The sequence below is a fragment of the Tympanuchus pallidicinctus genome, unplaced genomic scaffold (genome assembly GCF_026119805.1).
Source record: "Tympanuchus pallidicinctus isolate F22 unplaced genomic scaffold, pur_lepc_1.0 scaffold40, whole genome shotgun sequence".
Lineage (NCBI taxonomy): Eukaryota > Metazoa > Chordata > Aves > Galliformes > Phasianidae > Tympanuchus > Tympanuchus pallidicinctus.
Genome location: NW_026294759.1, coordinates 677244 through 701975, shown reverse-complemented (window position 1 = coordinate 701975; position 24732 = coordinate 677244). Strand labels below are relative to the sequence as shown.

General features: G+C 43.4%; 1 protein-coding gene and 1 long non-coding RNA gene across 2 annotated transcripts; one reads left to right on the top strand and one right to left on the bottom strand.

Moving 5' to 3' along the window:
• Nucleotides 1-2731: 2731 nt before the first annotated feature.
• On the bottom strand, nt 2732-8234 carry LOC128089903 (uncharacterized). Its single transcript, XR_008210712.1, has 3 exons — nt 8128-8234; nt 4021-4295; nt 2732-3036 (listed from the first exon to the last, which is right to left on the bottom strand). It is a non-coding gene; the product is annotated as an uncharacterized LOC128089903 (long non-coding RNA).
• NANOG (Nanog homeobox) lies at nt 7989-12195 on the top strand. Its single transcript, XM_052701754.1, has 4 exons — nt 7989-8269; nt 8663-8931; nt 9901-9990; nt 10467-12195. The coding sequence occupies exons 1-4, from the start codon at nt 8041-8043 to the stop codon at nt 10881-10883; spliced, it is 1005 nt and encodes a 334-aa protein (XP_052557714.1). The 5' UTR covers nt 7989-8040; the 3' UTR covers nt 10884-12195.
• The last annotated feature ends 12537 nt before the right edge of the window (nt 12196-24732 follow it).

Sequence of the window (24732 nt, the reverse complement as noted above, 5' to 3'; positions counted from 1 at the left end):
GGATCATGCTCCACACACAGCCTTGAACGTGGATCCCCATGACTCTAGGGTTATACTGAGGTCTCTGCACCCAGGCTTTTGCTGCACTATCTTGCATCTCAAGAGGTGCAGGAAGAAGGGCACATCCTATCTCTCCCTCACCTGGCTATCTTTGCCTTTTCCAGTCCCTTGATTTTCCTCTCCCCATGCCATCACCTCTCTCCCAGGGCCATTGACCAATGAAACTGAAGCACAACTCTGTTACCTCTCCAGTAGAGGCCAGGGGGAGGGGACAGGCAGGCAATGCAGCTCCCCGAGACACGACTACCACAAGCCCAATGGTGGTCACAGCAGGGCAATGATCAGACAGCCCTGTGTCTTGGCATTACTTTGATTGTATCATTCAGCATTGCGAGGAACATGTTTAAGTGCTCCACACAGCTGTCTCAAGTCACTTCCATGAAAGACATGTCCAGGAAGCAGGTGTTGAAGCCAATGACTGGTGTACAACCTATTCTCTGGGGATTGAATCATAGAAGAGGCATGATCTGGCTGCTTATGCAACAGCAGCAGGCCTCAATCACTGAATTGTGCTGGGAAACATACCATCAACGTCCTGCTCTTGCTGCAGGGCACCACTACTGCCTTGTTCCCACAGTAGATGCAGCCAGTGGGCAGCTCAGAGATCCCCACCAGCTTTGGCTAGCACATGGGATTGCAGAGTAGGTGGGTACTGACAGAAACTGAAATCAGTGGTTTATTTTAACACGCTGTCTGTGGACTGCAGTGGCTGAGAAGAGATGAACCTATATCCTGCTGGACCATTTCTGCTGCAGCAGTGGGGACATCTGGCAGCTGCAGTAAATGAAGAAAGATAACTGAGGTATTAAGCTTGTCAGAGGGCCCTGCTGGATCCCAAGCCAAGACCTGCATATTTGCACCAAAATACGTAACATTCTGCAAGGTTACTTTGCATCTGCAGATGCTTTAACACTATTAATAGATTGTTTACAACTACAGTGGCGCGATTTAGTCATGAGTGGGATTAAAATAAGGTGTTCTCAGGCCTGTCTTAGCCCCAGAGTTTGCATGCAGTTCATGACTGACTTCAGAACTGGAATTTTTAGCAAGATGTTGTTCCCAATAGTCATGGCTCCTCCTCCGCTTTCATAACTATGCTGTTCTGAGGAAGCATTTTTATATTCTCACAGATGAGTTTGAGGTTCTGGAGTTCTGCCACTGTATGATTCTGTGTTTTTCCTGATCTTGCAGCCTGAGACGACACACAGTCAAATACGCAGTCTCTTTATTTCTTTGCTGCCCACAAAGATGTGTTTTCACTTTCTGATGTAAAAAATTCTCTCTGGATGATCCAAAGGAGATGAACAGATTATTTTTACCTTTGTACCACTAGTGATGTTGATTTGAAGAAGCAGGCCACAATATATTTCGTAAAGTGTTTTTATAAATAATTGATTTGGAAAAGTAGATATACCATATATTTTAGTACTGTATTTTTAGAAATATAGCTGCTGAATTGTTGTATTATGTGATTAGATCTTGCTTGCAAAACTGTAATACCTTTTAGATGTTGCGAATAGTATGGACTATTAATAATACTAACTAGAAAGCACATTGTAAATCTATTCTGTTTTGACAAGAGACCCTCAGCAAAAGAAATACAATAATGAAACTAGGGCCTCCACACAAGACTGAATTGTCTCACTCTGTGACTAAGTTGGGATGCAACAGGCAGACATTAAGATACTCCCCTCTATCTTCCTTATCTTCTACAACCCAGTATATATCATTAAAATACAGATTGCCAAGTGTATCTTAAGGATGAGCAGATGCCCAGAAATAATGGCTGAGTGCTGAGTGAGCAAATGTTAAAATTTTGGTACCTATAAATTACTTACAATAGGCATTCTCCTACTGAGCATGTGTCAGTGGAGAAAGTTCATCTACAGGAAAAGTGATGAAGACTATTGGATGAAGTAAAAGACTGTCGATTGGACTGTCATGATGCTAAGAGAATGCTAGACAGTTGAAAGGACCATGGAATAGAAGACTGGAGACCTCATAAATCACTACCTGAGATAGGCATTTATAAGTTCACTGTCTCATGCATAATTGATGAGTATGTACCACCTGTGGAAATATAATGGACTCTGAATCATGTAATCTTTGAAGCACTTATGGTGGAAATATCCCCAGTGCTTCCTGGTGCTTCTAATAAAGAATACCTGACTTAACAGTAACAAAACTTTGTTAAATTTCTACACACTGATTTCTTTGATCCAATGTAGATGTTATATCCTCTTCCCAAGCCTCCAACTTCCACTCAATTTAATTCATAGAATGGCTTAGATTGGAAGGGATCTTAAAGCTCATCCATTTCTAACCCCCTGCTGTGGACAGAGTTGTCATCCATTAGCTCAGGCTGCCCATGGCCCTAGTTCAACCTGGCCCTAAACACCTCCAGGTACGGGCCATCCACAACTTTTCAGGACAGCCTGTTCCAGTGCCTCACATAAGAGTAAGGAATTTCCTCCTGAAAGCTCATAGAAATCTTCCTTCTTTTAGTTTAAAACCGTTTCCTCTTGCTCTCTATCAGACCATGTAAAAAGTCGGTCTCCATCTTGTTTATAAGCTACCTTTAAGTACTGAAAGGCAATTTCTAAATAAAAGACATTCTGTTTAAAAAAAAAAAAAAAAACGAAACAAAACAAAAAACTACTGTCACTCACTGTTCTTCCTTTTGTCCCTTTATCTTTCCCATCTCAGCAAAGTCGGCCACATAAATATTGTTAGACAAAAGCAGGTAAATCTTTTTCTTCCGTCAGTCCCAGACAATATGCACTTGCAGATCCCGTCGAACAGCACTGGGTTTCACCGGCTGCCATTCAGATGTAGAGCGGGTGCCAGCCAGGGAGCCTCAGGCTCTAACAGTTGCTAATCACACATGAATGTGTGTGCAAGAGCCAGTCTTGGAGGAAGGGAGACGGTGGACCGATGGGGGTAAGGACCAGATAGAGTGGAGGTCTCTGTCCCTACCTGTGAGAGATTTGAAAGAGAAGCACCCGTTTTCAGTCATCCTGCAACCAGACACTTGCCTTATAGGTGATCTGCTCCTATGTGGACTTTCTGGACTTCAAAAATCCAGATGTAGCAGAATCAGCACAATGAATTGCTCGAGAACTATGTGCTAATTGGTTCATGAGATGTATTAGGAATAAAACGACTCTCAGATGGTGTGCCCACTTATAGCCTGCACAAGCATAATTACAGTTATCCAGTTGGCATGCAATCCTCATTAACAGCACTGAAAAACATGGGATTAGCCTCAGATGAAAAAGTGGAAGAAAACAGGTGCCACAATACACAGTGAACCCAAGAGAACATTCAACACACATCCTACCTCTCAAGTGCCCCACTAACTGTAGGCTCTGAGTAGCTATGGACTTTGCAGAAACTTTTCCCACTGAGTGGGTTGTCTAAAATTGTCCCCATCAGAAAGAGGGATCAGAAACCTGAGGGGAGGGGGGAAAAAAAGAAAAAAAAAAAAAAGCGCCTCTGCTTCATTTAAAAATTCATAAAAGAAATCTGTTCAAGGGCAGAAATCACAAACTGTCTGATACGGAGCAGCATTTAGGAGGAGAGCTTAGGAGGTGTCACATGTTTTTAAATTACACAAGGTCTTTGTGCAATGAGAAACACAGCACTAGGTATCCCTCCCCCGGTGCTGGAAATTGCAGAAACTCTACGCAAAGCAAGCATTTGAACACAGCTAACACTGTGCATTTGCTTTTAGTAAGAGCACATCTAACTATGAGGGCCTATGAGAACAATCACTATTACCAAAAGGGAGAGTGAAGAAGTTGATCGGGGAGGCCATTTGGAAGGTTCTTGTCTAATACGCAATCTCCACATGTTCCCCAGTACTCAACAACCATGGCTCTCAAGTATTCCCCAAAGAGATCATTTTTTATTCGAGTTTGTAAGCACTGATAGGGAATGCTTCCTGAGACAAGTACTTACAAATAAAGCACTTCAGCATTTCTGTATGTAGCAAGCGTTAGTGCAAAGAAGGGCTGATAAAGAAAGAACAGGCCCATCTGCGTGGTCTCACTAGCTTTCTTTCCACCTTATTTTGACACTCCAGATTTCCTGCCGGCCTGCTTCCACGGTCCCTCTGTTCAAGTCTGCCTCTTCACGGTTAACAATGGGTCACATTAACCAGTAATTCTCAGGTGATTAAGCAGCAGGGTTGTCAGTAGAAAGGAGAAACTTTGTCCTTTTCTTGATCTGCTCCCCTAAAAAGTCAAGAGAAAGAAAAGCTGTATTTTAATATGAATGAGGATCTAATTTTTATTATTCTTTGTTGGCTGCCTTCCTTCCACAAACATGACATTTTCGATCCAGACTGCTAGCTGTGACCAAGCCATGCCGGGGAGGCTGTCTGGAGTCAAAGGCTGTGGAACAGATGTTTTCTGAGAGTTAGCTGAAGAAAGTTCAATCTAAAAAGTACCAAGTGAACCTCCTTGCAGGAAAAGGTGGACAAGCTCAAGAGAATACAATGAACAGGTTTCTACCTGCCTTCCCCCATCATGCACATACTTGACTGAGCCTGATGCCTCCCACGGAAACCTCTGAGGAGTAGCAAGGCTCAGCCATGGACCCCTGGTTACAGCTCACAGAGCACCATGAACATGAGCATGAACAATATAGGAACTCTCAAAAGTTCAGTTCAGAATATTCACTGAAACACAGATGAGACACTTTTGAGTCAGCTACAGAAGAACACTCGATCTACATAAAATTTGAGACAACTCTAACAGTGATCTGCTGATGAAAATGAGGTTAGCAGGGCTATGAGGTAGGAACCTGTAGAACTGTGATCCAGAGGTATAAGCTCCAAAGCTGAATTTAAAGTCAGCTGATGCTTCCTCAGCCTCTGTAAGCTGGTCTGTCTGTATCACTTCAGTGCAAGTTTGAGCTCCAGTCTTCTGAAACCGGTGACCCTACTTACACTAATAGGTGAACCCTTGTAGAAGGAACTTGCATGAAAACACCTTACAGCCCTTGTCCAATCTCACTTGTGTTTCAGCCAACAGAGCTTTTAGACATCAGCTTCTATTTTTACCCTGGAAGGACTATGGAAAAGGCTCCATGGGACATGCTTCTGCCAAGTAACTGCTTACATTCCCTTCCATATGCTTAATGACCCAACTGATGCTTACACAGTGACTAGTCCCATCATATTAGGCACATAATGAAGCGATAACTGCAAAAGCAGGGAGTGACCACAGCATTAAGAATGAGGTGACACAGCCTTCAGCTTAAAAACAAATCAATTTCAATCTGTTGGGAAGAATAGGACCAAAACAGATCTGAATTGCGATGCTGCTCCACTTGAAAACAGCAGCAAAAAGGAATATGGGTGAATATTTGGGTCTGTTCTCAGAGTCATTCTCAGCAGGTGTTTTTAAAAAACACATCATCTCTATACATTCATGGGCAGTACATCTACTTTGCAGCTTAATGGTGTCGCAGGGCATAGGTCCCAGACCCAGCACCTCAGGGAGCCTCTTGAATGTCTACATCTTGCTTCCCATAGCATTCTCTGGGCCTGTATGACTTATGGATTTATCTTCCCAATATGTTATCATGTGTAAAATTTATTTGGGGTAAATAACTGAATTTCTTTTCATAAATTCCGACTTTAGTTCTAGACATGATTTTATACACTTACACAAGCCTTATTTATCCTACTAAGACATTTCAAAAGATGTCTGATAATTTGATTAAAGGTCTGGCTAGGAAGAGGAAGCAAACTCATGTCACTAGAGGGCAACAAGTGGAACAAAAAGCAGTGAAAATAAAGGGAATTAGAGACGAGCAAGATGACAAAATCAAAGGATAAACAAAGATTATGGAAAAATTAAGGGGGGGAAATGAAATCAGTTCCATGCAGACAGCAAAGCAGGTCCATCTCTGGGAGGGAAACAGTTCAATAGCAAAAAAATTATAAACCAAGGGAGAGTGGGGATTTGGTGGCAGTGAAGGTGTTATTCTGGCTGTAAAACGCTAATCTTTCTGCTACGGGTGCCCCTACACAAGCTGTGTTGCCACTGATGACTCAGTCTGCAGCTTGTGAGATGGCAAGAGTGCATCCTGGAACCTCACAGCATCAGGCGGCATGGCCTCCAGCCTTCTGTCTGTGTCAATAAACATTATCAGAACAGTATTTACTATTTCACTTAATGCGCACTGTAGAGGCAAATAAGTGGAGCCCCTTAAGCTATCATTGCCAAGAGACAATTAAATAAGCACTTTGGTTTGCAAACACAGCTTCCCTGACATTGAAACCCTGTAGTTTTCCCTGTTTTTGCAACAGGCTGTTGTTTTTTTTATGAGCTCAGACATTATTTCACAGCACGCATATCTCCTGTGAAGCCCTATCAGCAAAGGGACTGTGCAGATCAGTGGCCACCACTACCGTAACAGTTACACAATGATTTTGCTCATTTAATAGATAAACTCTGCGTGTGCAGTTGCTGAGCCCATAACAGTAAGCAAGCAACCATGTGTGAAACCAGCAGCCCAAAATGTGGGGACAGGGAAAAGCCTAAGGGAAGCAGGGAACCCACAGCTTACACCACTTGCTTCAGGGCAAGATACCATCTGCCTCCATATTTTACCCCCTCATCGAGTTATAACAACTTTCTCCTGCATTCCTAATCACGTGTCTACCTGAACCCTATCCAGATTCTGAGAAACTAGATCACCATAAATTAGAAAGTCATCAAAAATGACCCCAACGAGGGCCCTTCCAAGCTGCAAAAGCACCTTCAGGCCAGCAACTCTCTGCCACTACCTAGCAGTGCTGGGGGAAGGGGGGCTTAACTTAACACATGGGGCTCATCAGCTCATCATGACTAAGCTGGGGAAGAAGAAATGTAAGGAAGCAAGGGAGGCATATTTCTGTTGCCATAGAAGATAATTAGCAGCCAATAACAATCCCCTGTTTCTTTTTAGACAGGCAGGAGCCACGTCCTGTCCTTTCACTGGGTGAAGTAAGGAATTTGATTTGTCTCACGCTCTCATTTGTAGATCTCTCAGATGGTTTTCCACATTTTATAACCCCTGAGCAATTATGATTATCACTCCAGTAACTTCATAATTTCCTTAAACAAAATAGTAATACTTTGGTGTAGACTGTGGGACAGTGGAAACAGTAGTGCCTGGCTTCAAGTGCTGAAGTTCTGAAGGGTTCTTTTATATTATCCTCAACAGGGTTATTGCCACCTCTTCCTGGAGCTTACCAAAAACTTTTTTCCTCTTCTTTTTTGTAAACTCTTGCTTATTTCAAATGTCATGAAAAGTAGTGACAAATATCTGAGGAAAGAAGCTTGAGAAGTGACATTCCTTTGTGCTCCTCCAAGATAGACTTGTCTGTCTCATCCTTGGGTTAGCATTTAGAAAAACTGAGGAGCTCGTCTTTCTTTGAGCTTGCTTCCCTGTGATGCAGACACCATCCTGAAACACCGCCCTCCCCGCCGGCCCCAGTCTGTATTCCTTGCAAGGAGGAATGCTTATCTGTGTACAATGATGGCTGCAGTCTGCAATGCAGACACGAAAAGCCTCCGCATGTCCCGGGGGGATCTCTGGGCTCCCCCTCCATTCTTTGTACTTGGGTGGGGATCGATGAGGAGGCGTAGGTGGGGAGCAAGACTGTGAAATGTGAGGGCGGGGGTGCCAGCCCAGCCTAACTTGCCGTACGGGACAGCCTCGCTCACGCCTGCTAGGCCTGAGGTGGAAACAAAGCGTCTCTTCCCATTCCCCCGAGGGGACGGGTGTGCGGGCAGCAAAGAACTGACCCCCACCGAGGACCCAAATGGGGAAGTTGGCCCCTCTGTCCTAGTCCTCCCCCACTCTCTGAATATCCCCAAAGCCACTCCCCCCCAATCAACTGACTTTTAACATGACAATGGTCGTGACAATCCCCTGGCCAAAGCCAGTCTGGGGAGGACATAAAACATTGCCCCTCACCGCCTAATGGGGTATCTCCGTGAAGTAGGTCCGTCCGCAATCAGCTCACCGCCAGCTACAGCTGGAGGTGCCGTCCCGACCATGAGCGCTCACCTGGCCATGCCGTCCTACGGCGCCGTTAGGTGCGGGCACTACTACTGGCCCTCCCCGGGCAGCATGGATAGTGCGTCCGCTGAGGAAGCTACAGGAGCAGACCTTTCCTTGACCGCAGCGCAGAAGACGCCCAGCCACCCAGGTATGTGGACCCGAAGAGGTGGCCGTATCTCTTGCTGTCTCCCCTCCACCAGCGCGAAGCCTCTGGTGCTCCGCTAGCGCCCGTCGGCTTTTATCAAAAGCTGTCCACTGCCAGGGAGCGATGGCCGGGCCGTGTCGTGGGGTGGGAGGGTAGGCAGTACTCCTTCACCTGCCCCGCCGGGAGCTAAGCGGTGGGCAAGGGCTGGGAGCTCGCCGCGAAAGACCTGGCGCGGCCTTCGTGTCCCGGCGAAGCTGCGGGCTGTCTTGCCGGCTACCGCTGCTTCTCGTGCTCACCCTGGCTATGGAATCTGCAGCGGTCTCCAGTGTTCCAGAAGCTGAACCTCGAAGTCTTTATCTGGAGTGACTGCTCACTCTAGTTGTCCTTTCTCCTCAGATGCCTCTCCAGCTTCCTCCAGCTCTGGGACACTCATTCAGTATACCCCGGACTCTGCCACTAGCCCCACTGCAGACCACCCATCTCACCACCCCACTTTTCAGAAGGTCAAGGATAAAGGTGAGAGTGGGGCAAGGAAGGCCAAGAGCCGCACGGCTTTCTCTCAGGAGCAGCTGCAGACCCTGCACCAGCGGTTTCAGAGCCAAAAGTACCTCAGCCCCCATCAGATCCGGGAGCTAGCTGCTGCCCTGGGGCTCACCTACAAGCAGGTAACATCTTCCTCTGAGCAGCCAAATTGCATCATTAAATGTAAAGTCATCTCAAACATCTTTTCTTTTCTTGGACTCACAGGGAGGGGTGTTTCTCAGTATATTGGTGTCAGAGATACGGTCCTTGCCCCACCAGTTACTCATGTGTGACTGAGGCGATTTGTGAATCGGCACTGATGTCTGCCCAGCAGTGAGAAGCTGCCGCCATTCAAGCAACTTTGCTGTAGTTGCCTTGTCTGGCATGTTTTTCAGGCAGGGGTTTTGATGCTTTGAGTGTAAAAACCGGTGACCGGAGCTATAAGTACACTAGTCCCAGCGTTGATTCTACAGCTATGTAATGTTAGCTGATGGAACCGTGCATAGTATTGGAAGCAAGGCAGAAACTATGAGGGCTGCTCCAAAAGTAATGCCTCCTATTTTATTATGTTGGATCACAACCTCAGAGGCAGAAGCTTCCTGCCAGTATTCCATTACGTTTTGTTGCCGTGCGACAGATGGCAGCAGAGGGGCAATCTGACAAAATAGTGTCTGACATGGAAGGGCAAATGAAGCAAACGTGTCTCACTTAACCCACTGACATTCATTGACGCTTTATGAACGTTTATGGAAATCGGGCAATGGACGTTTGCACAGTGAGGCCATAGGTAGTGTTGGCAATGTGGATCACTTGCATTGGTGTATATTTTAATGAGTTGTGCCACACAGGCTGTTTTTTATCACTGGTGAAAATGCATAGCTAATGATGGTGGCTATGTTGAAAAACAGTGCTCCGTATCTGGGAATTCGCTCTATCCAATAGCATTATTGTGCTCTTTCTAGCTACTGGAGTTTCCATGGAAATAAATAGGAGACATTACTTCTGGAGCAACCAATGTATATTGCTGTAGAAAGAAAAATTTGGGGGATACATAGTAAGATTCAAATAGGAATGAATTTCTAATGTTCCGTGTTCTATCCCCTCTCTTCTAGGTGAAGACATGGTTTCAGAACCAACGAATGAAATTTAAACGTTGCCAAAAGGAGAGTCAGTGGGTGGATAAAGGGATTTATCTACCACAGGTGAGAGAATTCCCCTTGCCCAAGTATGCCTTACTACTAGTCAGGGTTCCTGCTTTCTGTGGGGAAAAGTGTATCATGTCCAAGTCAGTTTCATTTTTCATAATGAATTCTACAGCAGCATCTATTTTTCAAGCCTGCCTTGGCCATTGAGGTATCTTTTTTTACACTTAGTTAAGAAGTGGTAAAAAAATTAAACAGCTCAGGAGGGCCAGTGAGGCTGTTCGTGTTGCCGGTGTTTTTTGTTTGTTTGTTTTTTTGGTGTTTTTTTTTTTCTTCTAGCATGGTGTTCCCAGAATTGGACTGTAGGCTTTTTAACTTAAGATCTGTGATCTCTGATATTAATTAACCATAGTGAAGACACTGGACTGAAAAGACCATATTTTGAAGGAGGTGGAAAGTAGGATACATACAATACAATGGGTACAGTTGGTGTGGTGCTAATAATTACTGAATGGACTATTATCTGTCTTTCCCAGAATGGGTTTCATCAAGCTGCGTATCTGGATATGACCCCTACATTTCACCAGGGCTTCCCTGTTGGTGCCAACAGAAATCTTCAGGCTGTGACCAGTGCACACCAGGCTTACAGCAGTGGCCAGACTTATGGGAATGGGCAGGGCTTGTACCCATTCATGGCTATGGAGGATGAGGGGTTCTTTGGAAAAGGTGCAACAAGCTGCAACACCCAGCAGGCCATGGGTCTATTAAGTCAGCAGATGAACTTCTATCATGGCTACCCTACCAATGTGGATTATGACAGCTTGCAGGCAGAAGACGCCTACAGCTTCCAGAGCACCTCTGATAGTATCACACAGTTCTCGAGCTCTCCAGTACGGCATCAGTACCAGGCCCCTTGGCATACCCTGGGGACCCAGAGTGGTTATGAGACTTAGACCTAAGTATTGTTCTTTCCCTTCCTCCTGTTTTGTCTCATGGGGTTTCTAGGGTCTTGACTCAGAGATCCAATTCCTATTCCTTTCTTTTGCCTCTCCTTTTCAATTCCTGCTTTAACTGTTGGTGGGGTTTAGCACTCCACTACTTTGGGTTTCTTTTCTCTTCAAAGGCATCTCTGCAAAGCTAATCCTTTGCAAGGGTGTGTGTGGACAGGTGAAATTGCATTTATGGAGGGGAATGTGCAATGCCAAGGTCAGGAGCAGTGGAGATGGCAAAGATCCATGTTTACTGTTCAAGATCCACTTCGCTACCTCTTTTGCGGATGATTCTCTGGTCTTTGACACGTGTCTTGCAGCTAAAACTTGGATAAGAACTTTTAATTTCTGCAACAAATACCCTATTTGTAGCCCGGAGTCTTTCCTGCTGTCTTGCCTTTTTCTGTAGCAACCTCTGTCATCTAGTAAGTTCACCTGGGTCCTCTCATCTCTGAACTGAAAACCTAAATATTATCTTAACTTGATTCAGTTACTCCGTCTTTCCACCTGGAAAGGTCAGTACCTGCCTACCCTTTGCCTCCTGCCTTTCTACGTACATAGGGCAGTTTAAAGAGGAGGAGAAAAGAGAAATTAGAGGGAGTGTTGTCTGTACCTGCTGTGGAAACATTTTGATTTCCAAAGCTGCTGAATGCTTTATGCCTGTCAAATAACTAACAATTAATCTCTGGAACTATTTGTAGCAGTTTAGATCTTGTCTTCCCTAATCTCTCTGCTGAGAAAATGTTGGCTTGTCCCAACCTGAATGTTGCAGCAGATGGTACACCAAAATGCCATTGCTGGAAATGTGAGTAGTGGCTATATTTAGCCATCTTCTGAGTGCTGAGAAATAGTTTGCTTATCTGTATATCAGGATTCACTAGCAATTTGTGAACACAGTGAAAATATCATGGGCAGTTTTCTCAGAGGTAGAGGGTAGGCAAAGGTAAAGGGCATGGTTAAGTTAAATCATAGTTAATTATTCTGAAACCTGAATGTCAGTGAGGAAAACCCAGTTGGATAGTAGGGGGGCTAGAGCAGGATTTTTCCCTAATCTCTTGTCTAATCCTAGTTTTAAGATAGCAAGCAAATGTTTTCATGCCATCTCCAGTGCTTAGTTTGATTTTTCCATATTCTACTGCTGAAAGGTTTATCAATTACCTCTTCTGGTAGCTGTTCTGGGTGACGTGACAAGTTTAGGAAAACCTAGATAGACAATGAAAGAATGAAAATGGCAATTAAATGTTTTCATTTTATTTTTAAAAAGAACTGAATCATCCTTTTCCTAGTATGATTAGTATCTCCTAGTATGGAGATTACTAGAACTCAGTGACTGCCTGTGTGAAACTGGATCTTTTTTAAGTGGTGAGATTGGAGAGTCCAGTCTGCTACTGCCCAAGAATACAAAATGTCTTGAGTTGGCAAGAGTAAATAAATGATAAAAGCATAAATAATTTTTTTCACTAATGCAGTTTGTACTGAAATCCTGTATTTTAATGTATTTGAAAGGATTATATTTCATAGCTGAACTTCCACTACAAAGAAGATGGATGCTTGCTGCTATTCTTGCAGTAATCATGGCCATGTTCTATGGCATATGTGTGTTGTCTGCTGCTCTGCTTCTGCTTGATGTTTTTACAAAATTGATTGAATCGAAAATAAATGATTTTATTTTAATGCTGAAACAGTGTTTCTTGCTTGTACTTTTTACCAGAATGGTGTTTTAAGGAAATAATTATTTGGGTAGCACCACAGTAGAGAAGAAAGGGAGGTAAAATGTAACCTTGCTGTGTTTAGCCCAGAAGAAGTGGTATTAATTGTAGAATTATGGAATCAAGGTTGGATAAGGTTGAATCATGAATTCCAACTGTCAGCTTATCACTACCCTTGCCTGCTAAACCACGTCCTTAAGCACCTCATCTACATGTTTCTTTAGCATCTCCAGGGATGGTGACGCTACTACTTCCCCTGGCAACTAGAAAAAAAGGACATACTCCTTTATAACAGCTGTTTAAGATTAGGTCATAGGATTTTGTCAGTCTTTTCTTCAATTAAGGAATAGCTTGATTTAGAAGAGACCTCAAGGATCACCAAGTTCCAATCCCCCCTGCTGCAGGCAGGGTTGCTAACCACTAGATCAAGTATTAGATGAGGTTGCTCAAGGCCCCATCTAACTTGGCCTTGAACACTGTCAGGGACACGGCATTCATAACCTCTCTGGGCAGTCTGTTCTAGCACCTCACTGCCATCTCAACAAAGAACTCCCCCTGAACATCTGATCTAAATCTTCCCTCCTTTAGTGTAAAACCATCCCACCTTGTCCTATCACTACCTACCTGTGTGAAAAGTTGATTTCCCTCCTGTTTATAATCTTGCTTAAATACTGGAAGGCTGTAGTGAGGTCTCCCTGCAGCGTTCTTTTCCCCAGACTGAACAAGCCCAATTCCTTCAGCCTGTCTTCATTGGAGAGGTGCTCCAGCTCCTTGATCATTTTTATGGCCATCCTCTGGACTGTCTCCAAAATCTCTGCATCTATACCGTGTTGGAGGGCCCAGACACAATACTCCAGATGGGGCCTAAGGAGGGCAGGGTAGAAAGGAATAGTTACCTCCCTTGTCCTGCTAGCTACACTTTTAATACAGCCTAGGATACAGTTTGCCTTCTAGGCTGCAAGGACACACCATTGGCTAGTATCAAAATTTGCCAGTACACCCAAGTCCCCAACCTGAGTGCAACAGCCTGTACTTTGCCTTGTTGAACCTCATTTGATTCACATAGGCCCATTCTTCAAGCCTGTCCAGGTCACTCTGAATTGCATCCCTTCCTTTTATTGTGTCAACTGCACCATTCAACTTAGTACCATCAGCGAACTGTTTAAGTCATTATTGATAGAGATGTCAAAGAGCGTCAGTACCAAGACTGCCTCATTGGGGTTTACCACTCTTCACTGGCCTATAACTGTATGTATAGGCGTTGACTACAATCCTCTGGATACGACCATCCAAACAATTCTTTATCCACCAAATAGTCCAACTTTCAAAAACATCTTTCTTCAATTCAAAAATAAGGATGTGATGGGGAACAAGATTGAAGGCACTGCACAAGTCCAGATAGGCCACATCAGTTGCTCTTCTATTATATAATGTTGACATCACTCTATCACTGAAGGTCACCAAATTGCTCAGGCATAATCTGCCCACGTTGAAGCTGTGATAGCTGACTTAGACCACCTCTTCCTCTCACATGTGTCTTATCCTATCTTCCAATTGAATCTGCTCCATGATCTTTCCTAGGCCCAGCCTAGAAGTAGAGAGGTACAAGTGTGTTGGGAAAATTTTGCTCAAATAGACTTGCTTAATTATCCCGAAAAGAGATTGAAGAAATTCTCCAGCTTTCTTTATTCCAATAAAGGGAAAGTCTACAGGGAAAGCCCTCCCCCAGGATTTCTCATAATATCAGGGTTTACAGCCCCCCTTTTTTCCCTATATCCCAACCATATTGTTTCTCCTCCTCCTCTTTCTGGCTGGAGTACTTGGACATTACAGGCTACCTGGTATGCCTAATATGTTTTCTTCCTTGTATGTGACCCCCTTTTGTATCACACATCACATGTAAAACTAACTCCAACTTTATGCCACCCAGGAGATAAATTAATATTAATTAACCCATTAAGCCTATACAAAGTTCAAAAGTTCTTGTTGTTATTTTGTATTACTAGAACCTTATTTGATGAGAGTGTACAGACACCAAGTGCAAGTGAATTTGCAAGCTTCTGAACAAGTTTGCAAGCACAGCATCTTGTTCACAAGCCTCTGTGTAAATAGTTTTGTTTGCAAGGACATTTTGTTCTTAAGCCTCTTCTATTTCAGGTGTGTTGCATGATGGGCTCCAGGAATAGGCAAGATGTTAGTTGCTTGGCTTACACTAATGACAGTCCAGTAACATGCTTGCATTTGACCTTTATCTGCAATGCTTAATAATTATTTAAGTATGAGAGATATTAACAAAGCTTAAACTTTTCAACACACCTTTTGCTAAAATAGCTGTGGGATGGAGGCTCTGAAACTATGGTTTGTTACTGCATTTGCCATGTGTTCTGCAGAAATTGAATGTTCCTTCACAGAAACAACTACTCCTTTGGTTGGTGAGCCCCTAGGGTGCATTGGGGCTTGGTAATCATGTCATTGCATAGATGGAAGGAAGATGCAAATTGGCTATTGGAGTTTTGGCATGTGGACTGAGAAAGACCAGGGTTCAGGAAGGGCTTCTGACAGCTGTGGAAAGTCACAGGACTTCACAGTTTCATGCTGCTGGAGCCCTTGAGCAAGGGCTCCTGACCCCAATTGTCTCTGCAGCGTGGGTAAAAGGTGTGATATTTAATAGCTTCTTCCCTACAGGAATTCGCAAGTGCTATATTAAGTCATCTAATTACCCTGAATGATTTGAATATTAAATAACAGGGCTTTGAAAATTTTCATTTAAGCATTGCCACACATCTATTGTTTGACCTGTCATCAGTGGCCAAAAGCATCTTGACCAATATGAAGAGGCGTGATGAAGAATCCAAAATAATGTCAGTGGATTTTAGAGAAAAAAAAAAGACATTTCCTTTCACGCAACAGTCATGCAATATACATGTCATCCACTGTTTTGAAGAGCACCCTCATATCCTGTCTCTGAATCCCTTTCCACAAGACAAATTAATTTCTCACATTTAATGGACATTCTGATGCTTGCACACAGCATGCATCTCTAGCAGTGGGGCTGCATCTGAGTCACTTAGTCTTTTAAATATCACAACACTGGACCTTCTGCCTGGCATGAGACTCAAGACACAGCCAAGCAAACTGCTGCTAGGTGACAGTGACAGGGAAAAACTCTTTTTCTTTCTTTCTTTTTTTTTTTTTTTTTTTTTTTCCCTTTTTCTTTTTTAAATTATTTTTTAACCTACAACAGCATTTATTGGAATGGCATGAAAAGTTCACATCAGAGCCCTGATAATTGTTGTTATTGTTGAGATGTTAACCATCACCTGTATGCTGCTTTCAGTTAAGCTAACCCAATCAATCCCAACCACTCTGTTAGTGTAGGAGTTCAAAGAACAAATCTTTCCCAAGTTTAACCACTTGATAGAAGTAGGATAGGTGTGGTGGTGGAGCTGTGCTTTAAAATTGAAGTCCGAGATGATCTGAGATACAAGTTGATTCTTCAAAAAGCTGTTTTTCCCCATCAAGTATTGTAAGTACAGAACTGTAAACAGTGTAGCTGTATAACCAAAAGGTCAGAGTTGCTACATGAGGGAATGGGTGTAGTGGGAAACAACTGTGAGATGCAGAAAAACAGAACAGCTTTGCCAACAAAAGACCACACATCTTATTACCCCAGTCTCAGATAATTGCCTTCATCCTATGCTCATTTTTTAAACCATAACAACTACATCACATGAAGAAAATATTATTGTAATAAAAGTCTTAAAGAAAACCTGTGTCTCAGGGAAATATGACCCTACTGTTGATCATACTTGGATACACATATCTGTTCTGAGGTACTTAAGAAATCTATACAGTATTAAAGTTTGAAATGATAATATTACATATCTGAGTCTGGTGCCATTATTAAATAAGCATTGCTGGATAGGAAAGATTCTTAAGGTAGGTGGGGAGTTTCCCTGCTGGTTCTTAACTCTAGATATCTGGCCTTGCCAATGGTCATGAAGCTAACCCACTGATAGCACAGAAAAGTGGTTGTTTATAGTTTCAGATTCAAATCAGTAATAACAATGGCATATGGTTACTATGGCTAGTTTTGTTCCATTTAGGTTTCAAATAGTGATGCCCCATTATAATGAAAAAGACACAGGAAAATACATAATCCACCTGAAAATATTTTTAATTATTTGTTATGTATAATGAACTTTTTATGTTTTCTTAAGAAGAGACAAAGGAAGATAGAATAAAGTTTATTTATCATTTTGATGCTTATAAGATCATCTCAACACCTTTTCTGCAAACAGCTTGTCAAATCTCCTTTTGCTATATACTTTATCAATTGTATAACTTGTGATAACCTGCAGAACTGGTGATCTAATCATCAGATATGTACCTGGTGTATGACAAAAATTTATTTAATGTCACTGAAAAGTATAGAACCAGCACCTCTACATATAGCCTGTATCTTTATGTGTTACGTGTATTCAGCCATATAATGATATGTATACATTAAATACATCTGTATTTGCTTACGTAAGTTTTGAGGTCCACAGTTTAGAAGATCTAGGGTATAATCTAGTCAGCCTAGTCAGACAGTGGGATAAAGGAATCCGTTTTTACAACATTAAAGGCATATGAACGAAGGGCTGCGTATACATGTCTGTGCAAGCATCTATATATCTGGCTATGCTTGCAAGCAAATATTTGGGTCCCAAAATGGAGCTTACATGAATAAAGGGAAAGATGAGAATAAGATTTGATTCCAAGGTGCTCAAATTCCTCACATCCACAGTGTTTAGGAACAATAGAGATGGTGGTCAGCAATGGCTGGGAATGATGCCCCCATGGGGGCTGACTTGTGAAAGTTATAACCATCATTTTTCTTTGTGCACACTGACAGGATAACTATGACAAAAGCCTACTTTGTGCTGGGCAATGAAGCCCACCGTTTGCTGGATGCTGCAGATTTCTCCACCTTTGTAGAAGACTCCTCCATTCTCGCTGGTCAAAATGATGTAAGCATTCTGCCCTGCTCTGTAATGTTGACACGGGGTAGGCATTCTTTGGATGTTGCTAGCTACACGGGTAGACCTGGTGGAATTTTGGGTACATATCCAGGTAAGAACTTGGCTGGAAGCTGTTCTAAAAAGGAAATACAGTGAATTAAAATGCATATCTTCCACTGGTGTCCACAGGCCTAACATCTACTTGTGCTCTACTCTGTCTCTTCACATTTCATGTTGTTTCTTGTTCAGCAGCAAGGGGATTAAGAGCAAGAAAACTATATCCATCCCCTATAGTTCAGGGTGGATACAGAACCAAATACAATATATAAGAAACACACTCTTACTCTGGCAGTATTCAAGTGGCATAGTCAGCATATTGCCAGGCTACCTACAGAATGTGGAGAATTATGCTAAGGTTGTGCCTCTGTGCTGAACAAACCAGAAGTCTGGGTATGCTGATACTTAAGTACGGTTAAGTTGCCCACGTTCTTACTTGCATGAGGCACTGATCCAAGCAGTCCACAAGGTATTCTTCTGGCACCTTTTCAGCTTCATCCTCTGGTTTTGAAACCAAGTCTTCACCTTAGGTGGTGAAGGGAGAGCAGGGAAAATATCAGGAGATATTAGGAAGGAGAGAAGGAATAGTGAACGTTATCAGATTTACAAGCAGCAATAACCAGGGGAGAGTGGCCAGATGGTACATGGGCAGCAGTAGATAAAGCCCTTTGAGTGTTCCCTGAGGTTATTGCCTGGGAAAAGTCTGTCTAGCAGCCTCAGCTTCTGGCTAATGCATCTGTGCACTGGCAGGAGTGGATGGAGCAACATTATGGCCACATGACAATTATTGTTGTGACATAGATAAGTTGCAGTCGTGAGCATGAATGACCATGAATTAGACCCACTCAGGCCTCCACAAGCACCCTGCACTGTAAGAAAACTTCTGAAACATTGATTCTGCATGCTTATTAGTGAAGTGAAAGGTTTGCTACTTGTATCTATCAGTTTCAGAATTCAAAGGTCCTCACAGGGTGAATTCCAGGTAAGTTCATATTCATGACTATATTTGTAATTCTACTACAAGTACTGGCAACAGTCCCCTTAGCTGACTCCTCACCGAGAACTGAGTAAAGTGCTGTTGACTCTCTTGATTCCCAGGAATACTTCAGATCTCTGGCATGAATAGAGGGGAGAGCAACTGTTACATAGCCTTTGCCCATTACCAGGAACTACTTTTCCCATCCTGTCACTGCTTTATGTGACTATTCAGCCACTGTGTGACAGATATACCTTAGTCTCTATGTTCACATGCTGGTAAGTGAGCCCCAGGGCAGCAGTCAGCTCCTGAATCTGATGGGGACTGAGGTACTTCTGGCTCTGAAACTGCTGATGCAGGGTCTGCTGCTGCTCCTAGGAGAAAGCTGTGTGGCTCTTGGCCTTCTTAACTGTCCCCGTATCATATTCTCTGCCATTTTGAGACCTAGTGGTAGGTTGAGGGGATGAGGATGCTGAGTGTTGACTGATGGCTAAGTCTGGCATGAACTGGCTGAAATTCCCAGAACTGGAAGAAGATGAAGAAACATCTGAAAATAAAAAGATAATGTCAGAAGTATACCTGAATGGATATGAGCACACTTCCTATGTATTGTGTCACAAGATCAGAACTCCTTGTTTACCTAAAAGGGGCCTACTTGAAGGAAAGTTCACACTTCTATGTTCATGAATCTGTGAACACAGGCATGCTCACTGACAGTAAGCAGCTTTCCAGCTCAGACTCTCAGAATTTCCACAGCTCCTTTTTATGAGATGGAAAAAGGCACAGAGGGGAGAATGCTAAGCATTAGCTTAGTGTTATTACTCTCCTTCAAAAGGCCTCAGTAATATTTCATTTTCTGGTGGTATAAAGAAGCTCAGTCATGACTGCAAACATAGCTTTGAGTTGATAATATGCTCCCCAAAACTGTCCCCAAAAGCCCAGGAATCTCAAGACATTACATAGACAGTGTGCATGATGGGGCGAAACAGACAGTGCTTAAAAGGGGGGGACAGGTGTAGATTATCAAAGCCAGACCTCGGATACTGATTCACTCCAAAGGATCTCACCTACAACTGCCTCAATGATGGAAAAGTGTGCAAATGAAGAAGGGTTATTTAGCTAGGGAGCCTTCTGTCAAGGGCAAAGGAGAGATATTTGACATAGAGATGGGAAGGGAGAGAGGGAAAGTAGAAATGTAGGACAGAGGAAAAGACTCAATCCTGTATCAGGGTCATAGGGGACAAAATTTGAAAGCACAGAGGAAGCTGTTCGAGCCCTTTCTCATTTGTTCTGATAAAAGTCCTGAAGAGGCCAGTGTTGAAGGATAAAGATAAGACAAAAATCTAAAGGAAAAAAATCCTAAATAATCCAAACCACTTTTTCAGATAAAAGCTGCCAAAATACAAAGTCGTTCCAGCTGTCTGGATAGGAAAATGATAAGGACAGATTATCCCTGTCATATCTGGGGGGTTGGACTCGATGATCTCTGGAGGTCCCTTCCAACCCCTACAATTCTGTGATTCTGTGATTTCCGTTAGGTACCTGATTTCTGAGGCCTGTGAAAGGCTGAGAGCTTCTCAAGATAATCCTGACAAAAAGGCTGTGATACAAATCTTCTTCACATATCTCCAATGATAAATCCGTTAATTCCTTCTTCCTCCAGATACTCCTCTACAAACCCTGCTGCATGGTCCATCCCTTCTCTTCCTACTGACATTTCAGGAGAGAGGAGATGCAGTGAATGAGAAGTGCCATTTCAGTACACATCCTCTGACTATTGATCCCCATGGTTCCCAAACTCTTTGCTGGCCATCTTGAGAGCTATAAGTCTGAAAAACACTGAGGCATGCTCCTCCTCTTCCTGAATACACATTCAATGCAAAGTACTGTTGCCTTTCTGACGAATGGGTTCCCTTGTCTATCTTCCAAAACCCTTTCTTCTTATCCTAAGCCAAGAGCTAAACTACACTCAGAAAGTTTCTCAGCCTCAAAACAGGGAGCCACATGTGTAGTGTATTTTCCCGTTACTCTCCTGACAGATACAAGCTGCCTTGCCACTGATACTTGACACTCTATGGTCATCTGCTCCTGCCTTTAGGCCTGCTGTTAGCTGTTTTCTGTCCCTAGGAAATGATAACCTGAAGTGCTAGCTGTGGGAAGAGGCAGGTGTGAAGTGGAGCAGACTTTTGGTGCTAGGGAGCATGAGGATTACAAAGGGTTTCTGTCTACAAGGAGACAAGGGCTCTCAATGGAGCAAACAAAGGAGATGCAAAGTTCTGAGGAGTATGTGCATGAGGGTGGACTGCAGAGCCTGAGAGAAGGCTGAACATCTGGGAACTGGGTACACAGGAGGCTAATATTTCATGTGGGCCCAAAGGATGTTTGGATCTTGTAGAACATGCAAGTGAAAACTTTGCAGGTAGGAAAGTGTGTTAAGAATATGGGTTAGGAAAATAGGAGAATCTTCTGTCAGACAGGAAGCACAGAAAGATACCATCCTGCTAACATTCCCATATGTGGTCCCTGCTCAGCCAGTCATCCAAAATCCCCATATATTTTCACCTGCAGCTTTAGTTCCCCCTCTTCCATAAGAAGAGACTGAAGGAAAAAGGAAGCAGGAAATAAACAGCAGTCGAACAGATGTAAACACAACAAACTAAAACATTTGTCTAAAAAGAGGCCTAGACATTCCTCCTCTGAGAGCTACAAACATCTGTAAAACCATGCTGTCATACCATCTGAGCCTGGAGCACAGACTTTCCTATGCCTGCACTGCCTGGTGAGAATAACAAAATCAATTCACAGACACAAAAGCAGCATGGAAAGATGACATGACAGTCCAAGGCCATCCTTCTCACCTAGAACACCATTATTCATCCAGCACCCGTATATATTGGAAAAAAAGAAGGCAAGGAGATAAATAGAAAAAGATCTACTCAAGGCCATTATTAAGAAAATGAGCAAGCTAAGACCACAGGTATCCTGAAGATCATCAGCTCTAGGAATTATTGAAATGCCTTACCTGCAGCCTGCCTCTTCTCTCCTAACTCCGGAGATAGACTGCTACTGGCCGCTGCTGCTGCTGGCCCAACTGAAGCAGGGCCATGTTCTGCCTCCCCCACCGAGTTCCAGTACAGATCCAGGTATCCCATGCCTGACCCACCGGCATACGGATGGTAAAGTGGAAGAGCTAAACGTGCACACATGGCGGGGGGGGCGGGTGGAGGGGTGGCTCCCACACCTTTCAGGAGATGCCACCTCCACTGGGAGGGGCAGGTCTTACCAGCAAGCTGCAGTAGCCGTGAAGTATAGACAGGCAGTTACCCTTATTGCTCACCTTAACTTGCCTGGGACTGCGGTATCTATCATCGTCGGCTCCTCACGGCTCTTTGTCATGCTAAAGACGGCTGTTTGATAGGGTGGGAACAAAGCCGGGCACAGGGCGGAGGTGGGAGTACGAGTGGCACCAGAGCTGAAATTCTTGCCATTCTGCAGGTCTGTCACACCCGAGCAGCTCTGATTCAGAGCCTTAGGAAACCTCCTGCTTGGTTCTTCGGGCTCAACTAAAATCGTCCCATCACAAAATAATCCCATGAACACGGATGTCGTGTAGAAGAGGGCTGCTGACTTTTGGAAAAACGAACTCCATCTCCACCAGAAGGGAGTGAAGAGGAGATAGATCTGATGCTGAGCTGCACACTATCCTGCTGGGCAAACCCAAGCATGGGCTCCAGTTTATGTGGGATATTCTGAGACCTTTGCTTAGTATTAGAGTGAGAATCTGAAAAGATCCTCTTCCCCTTACCCCCACACCGATGTAGCAGCATTTTCCACACAGGGGCTTCTACAGCTAGATCAGGTTGCTCAGAGCCCTGTTCAGCCTGATTTTGAATTTTTCCATGGGTGGAGCTTCCACCACATCTCTGGGCAACCTGTTCCAGTGCTTCACTGCCCATATTGTAGAAAATATTTTCCTTATATCCAGCCTATATCTCCTGCTTTAGTTTGAAACCATTTCCCCTTATCTTATCACAACAGGCCCTACTAAATAGTCTGTCCCCTACTGAAAGGCTGCTATCAGGTCTCCCTTAAGCCTTCTCTTCTCCAGGCTGAACAACCCCACTTCTCTCAACCTGTCCTCATAGGGGAGACTTCCATCCCTAGAATCACTTTTGTGATCTTCTTCTGGATGCATTCCAATAGATCCATGTGTCTCCTACAATGAGAATTCCACATCTGGATCCTGCACTCTGGGTGAAGTCTCACCAGCACAGAGTAGAGGAGCATGGTCACCTCCTTCCAGCAACTAGCCATGCTTCTTTTGACGCTGTCCAGGATACAGTTGGCTTCCTGGGCTATGGAGGCACATTGCTGGCTCATGTCCAGCTTGCCATTCATCACTACCCCCAAGCCCTTTTCATTAGGGCTGTGCTCAATCCTTTTGCCCCCAGCTTATATTGATAGTGACCCAGATTGATTCTGTGACCCAGACGCAAGACCTTGGATTAATTGAAACTCATGAGGTTCTCTTGAGCCAGCTGCTAGAGACTGTCTAGGTCTCTCTGTATGGTATCCCATCATTCAGGCATGTTAACTGTGCCACATAGCTTGGTGTCATCTGGAAATTTGCTGAGGGTGTACTCAATTCCATTGTCAACGTCACTGATGAAGATGTTAAAAAGAGTACTGGTTCTGGTACTGAGCCCAAGAGAAGTTCCAGAGTTGATTCAAATATTTGTTGTTAGAATCAGTCCACCCTTGGTTTAAGTACACATGCGTGACTAATTTAAGTTCAAGCCTTAGTATGAAGTTTCACAGGAGTATTCTTATATAATTTAAATCTGGACTATCCCTGTTCTCCTTGACAATTCATTGCTCCACAGGTGCCTTCTTCCCAAGCCTGTGCTTGCACCCACTACCTGCCCAGCAGGCCAGAGAGGAGAATCTGGTTGGTGAGAACGTTTGGGTGTCCGCAGGGAGAAGACAGGTGGGGTAAGCGAGGCCGCAAGAAATGTGAGTTATATCAACTTAAAGAATATAGACTGTCACTTCTATCAGCAACTCTGGCACTGCTCTGCATCCCTTGACAGATTATGTCAGAGCTTCTCTGACTATACAGTAAGGGTATCTTAAAAGCATTCTGAAATCTCTTACTGGGAAGTTAAAAAGAACTGCAGGACTGGCTTGTGAGTGAGCCTGAAAATCAAAACAGCTGCTCTTGAAACAACGTGGACAGATCATCCAACACACGTCACATAACTGCACATTTCTGCTGCCATGATACCATCTCTTTTTCATGCGGTGCAGACAGGAAGGACCTCAGGGCCTGAGTATGCTCTCTTGTTTTTGGCATTCAGTATTGTATTTTGTTATGATTTGTTTGTTTACCTTCCTATTAATCACTTAGTTCAGCATGTTAATTACTTAATTGCACCTTCCGCTTGAACTTAATTCTTTTAAAGCTTGTATTTTTCTCTATAGACTTAATTATTGGTGATGTAATATTTCCTACACTTTTACCTTGCTTTGTGTGTGACTGTGCTGGAATCTAGATAGATTCACATTAGGTATTTTTCACAAGGCCCTTGTCCTCCTTGAAGATTCTTTTAATTAATCTGTACCAGATTAATTAAAAGATTCTTTTAATTAATCTGTACCAGAAGTGGAGTTTTTTTTTTCCCTCTGCCACATATTGTTCTGCTGTGTTGAAGTTAGGCATTATAAAGGAAAATGAACTAAAAAAAACACAAACAAATATTCAGAATCACTTACTCTTAGAAGGCTTAGAAGGGACCATCATGATCATAGCATCCAATATGCAGCTACTTTTAACTTTTTTTTAAATGTGTGACATGCTAAGGTAAGAAAGTCTGAAAGTACAAAAACCTATACCCTGCTAAGGAAAAAATGTGATGAGAACTAGGCTGAAGGGAAGGCCCTGGAAAGTGTCACCATATCTACCACAGGAACCCCCATTCCAACATTTCTTGAAACTTAGGGGTTGATTTTCTTTCTTCCATTCATGTTTAACAAAGTTTTTCCTATTCACTTTCTGTCTTTTAATGTTT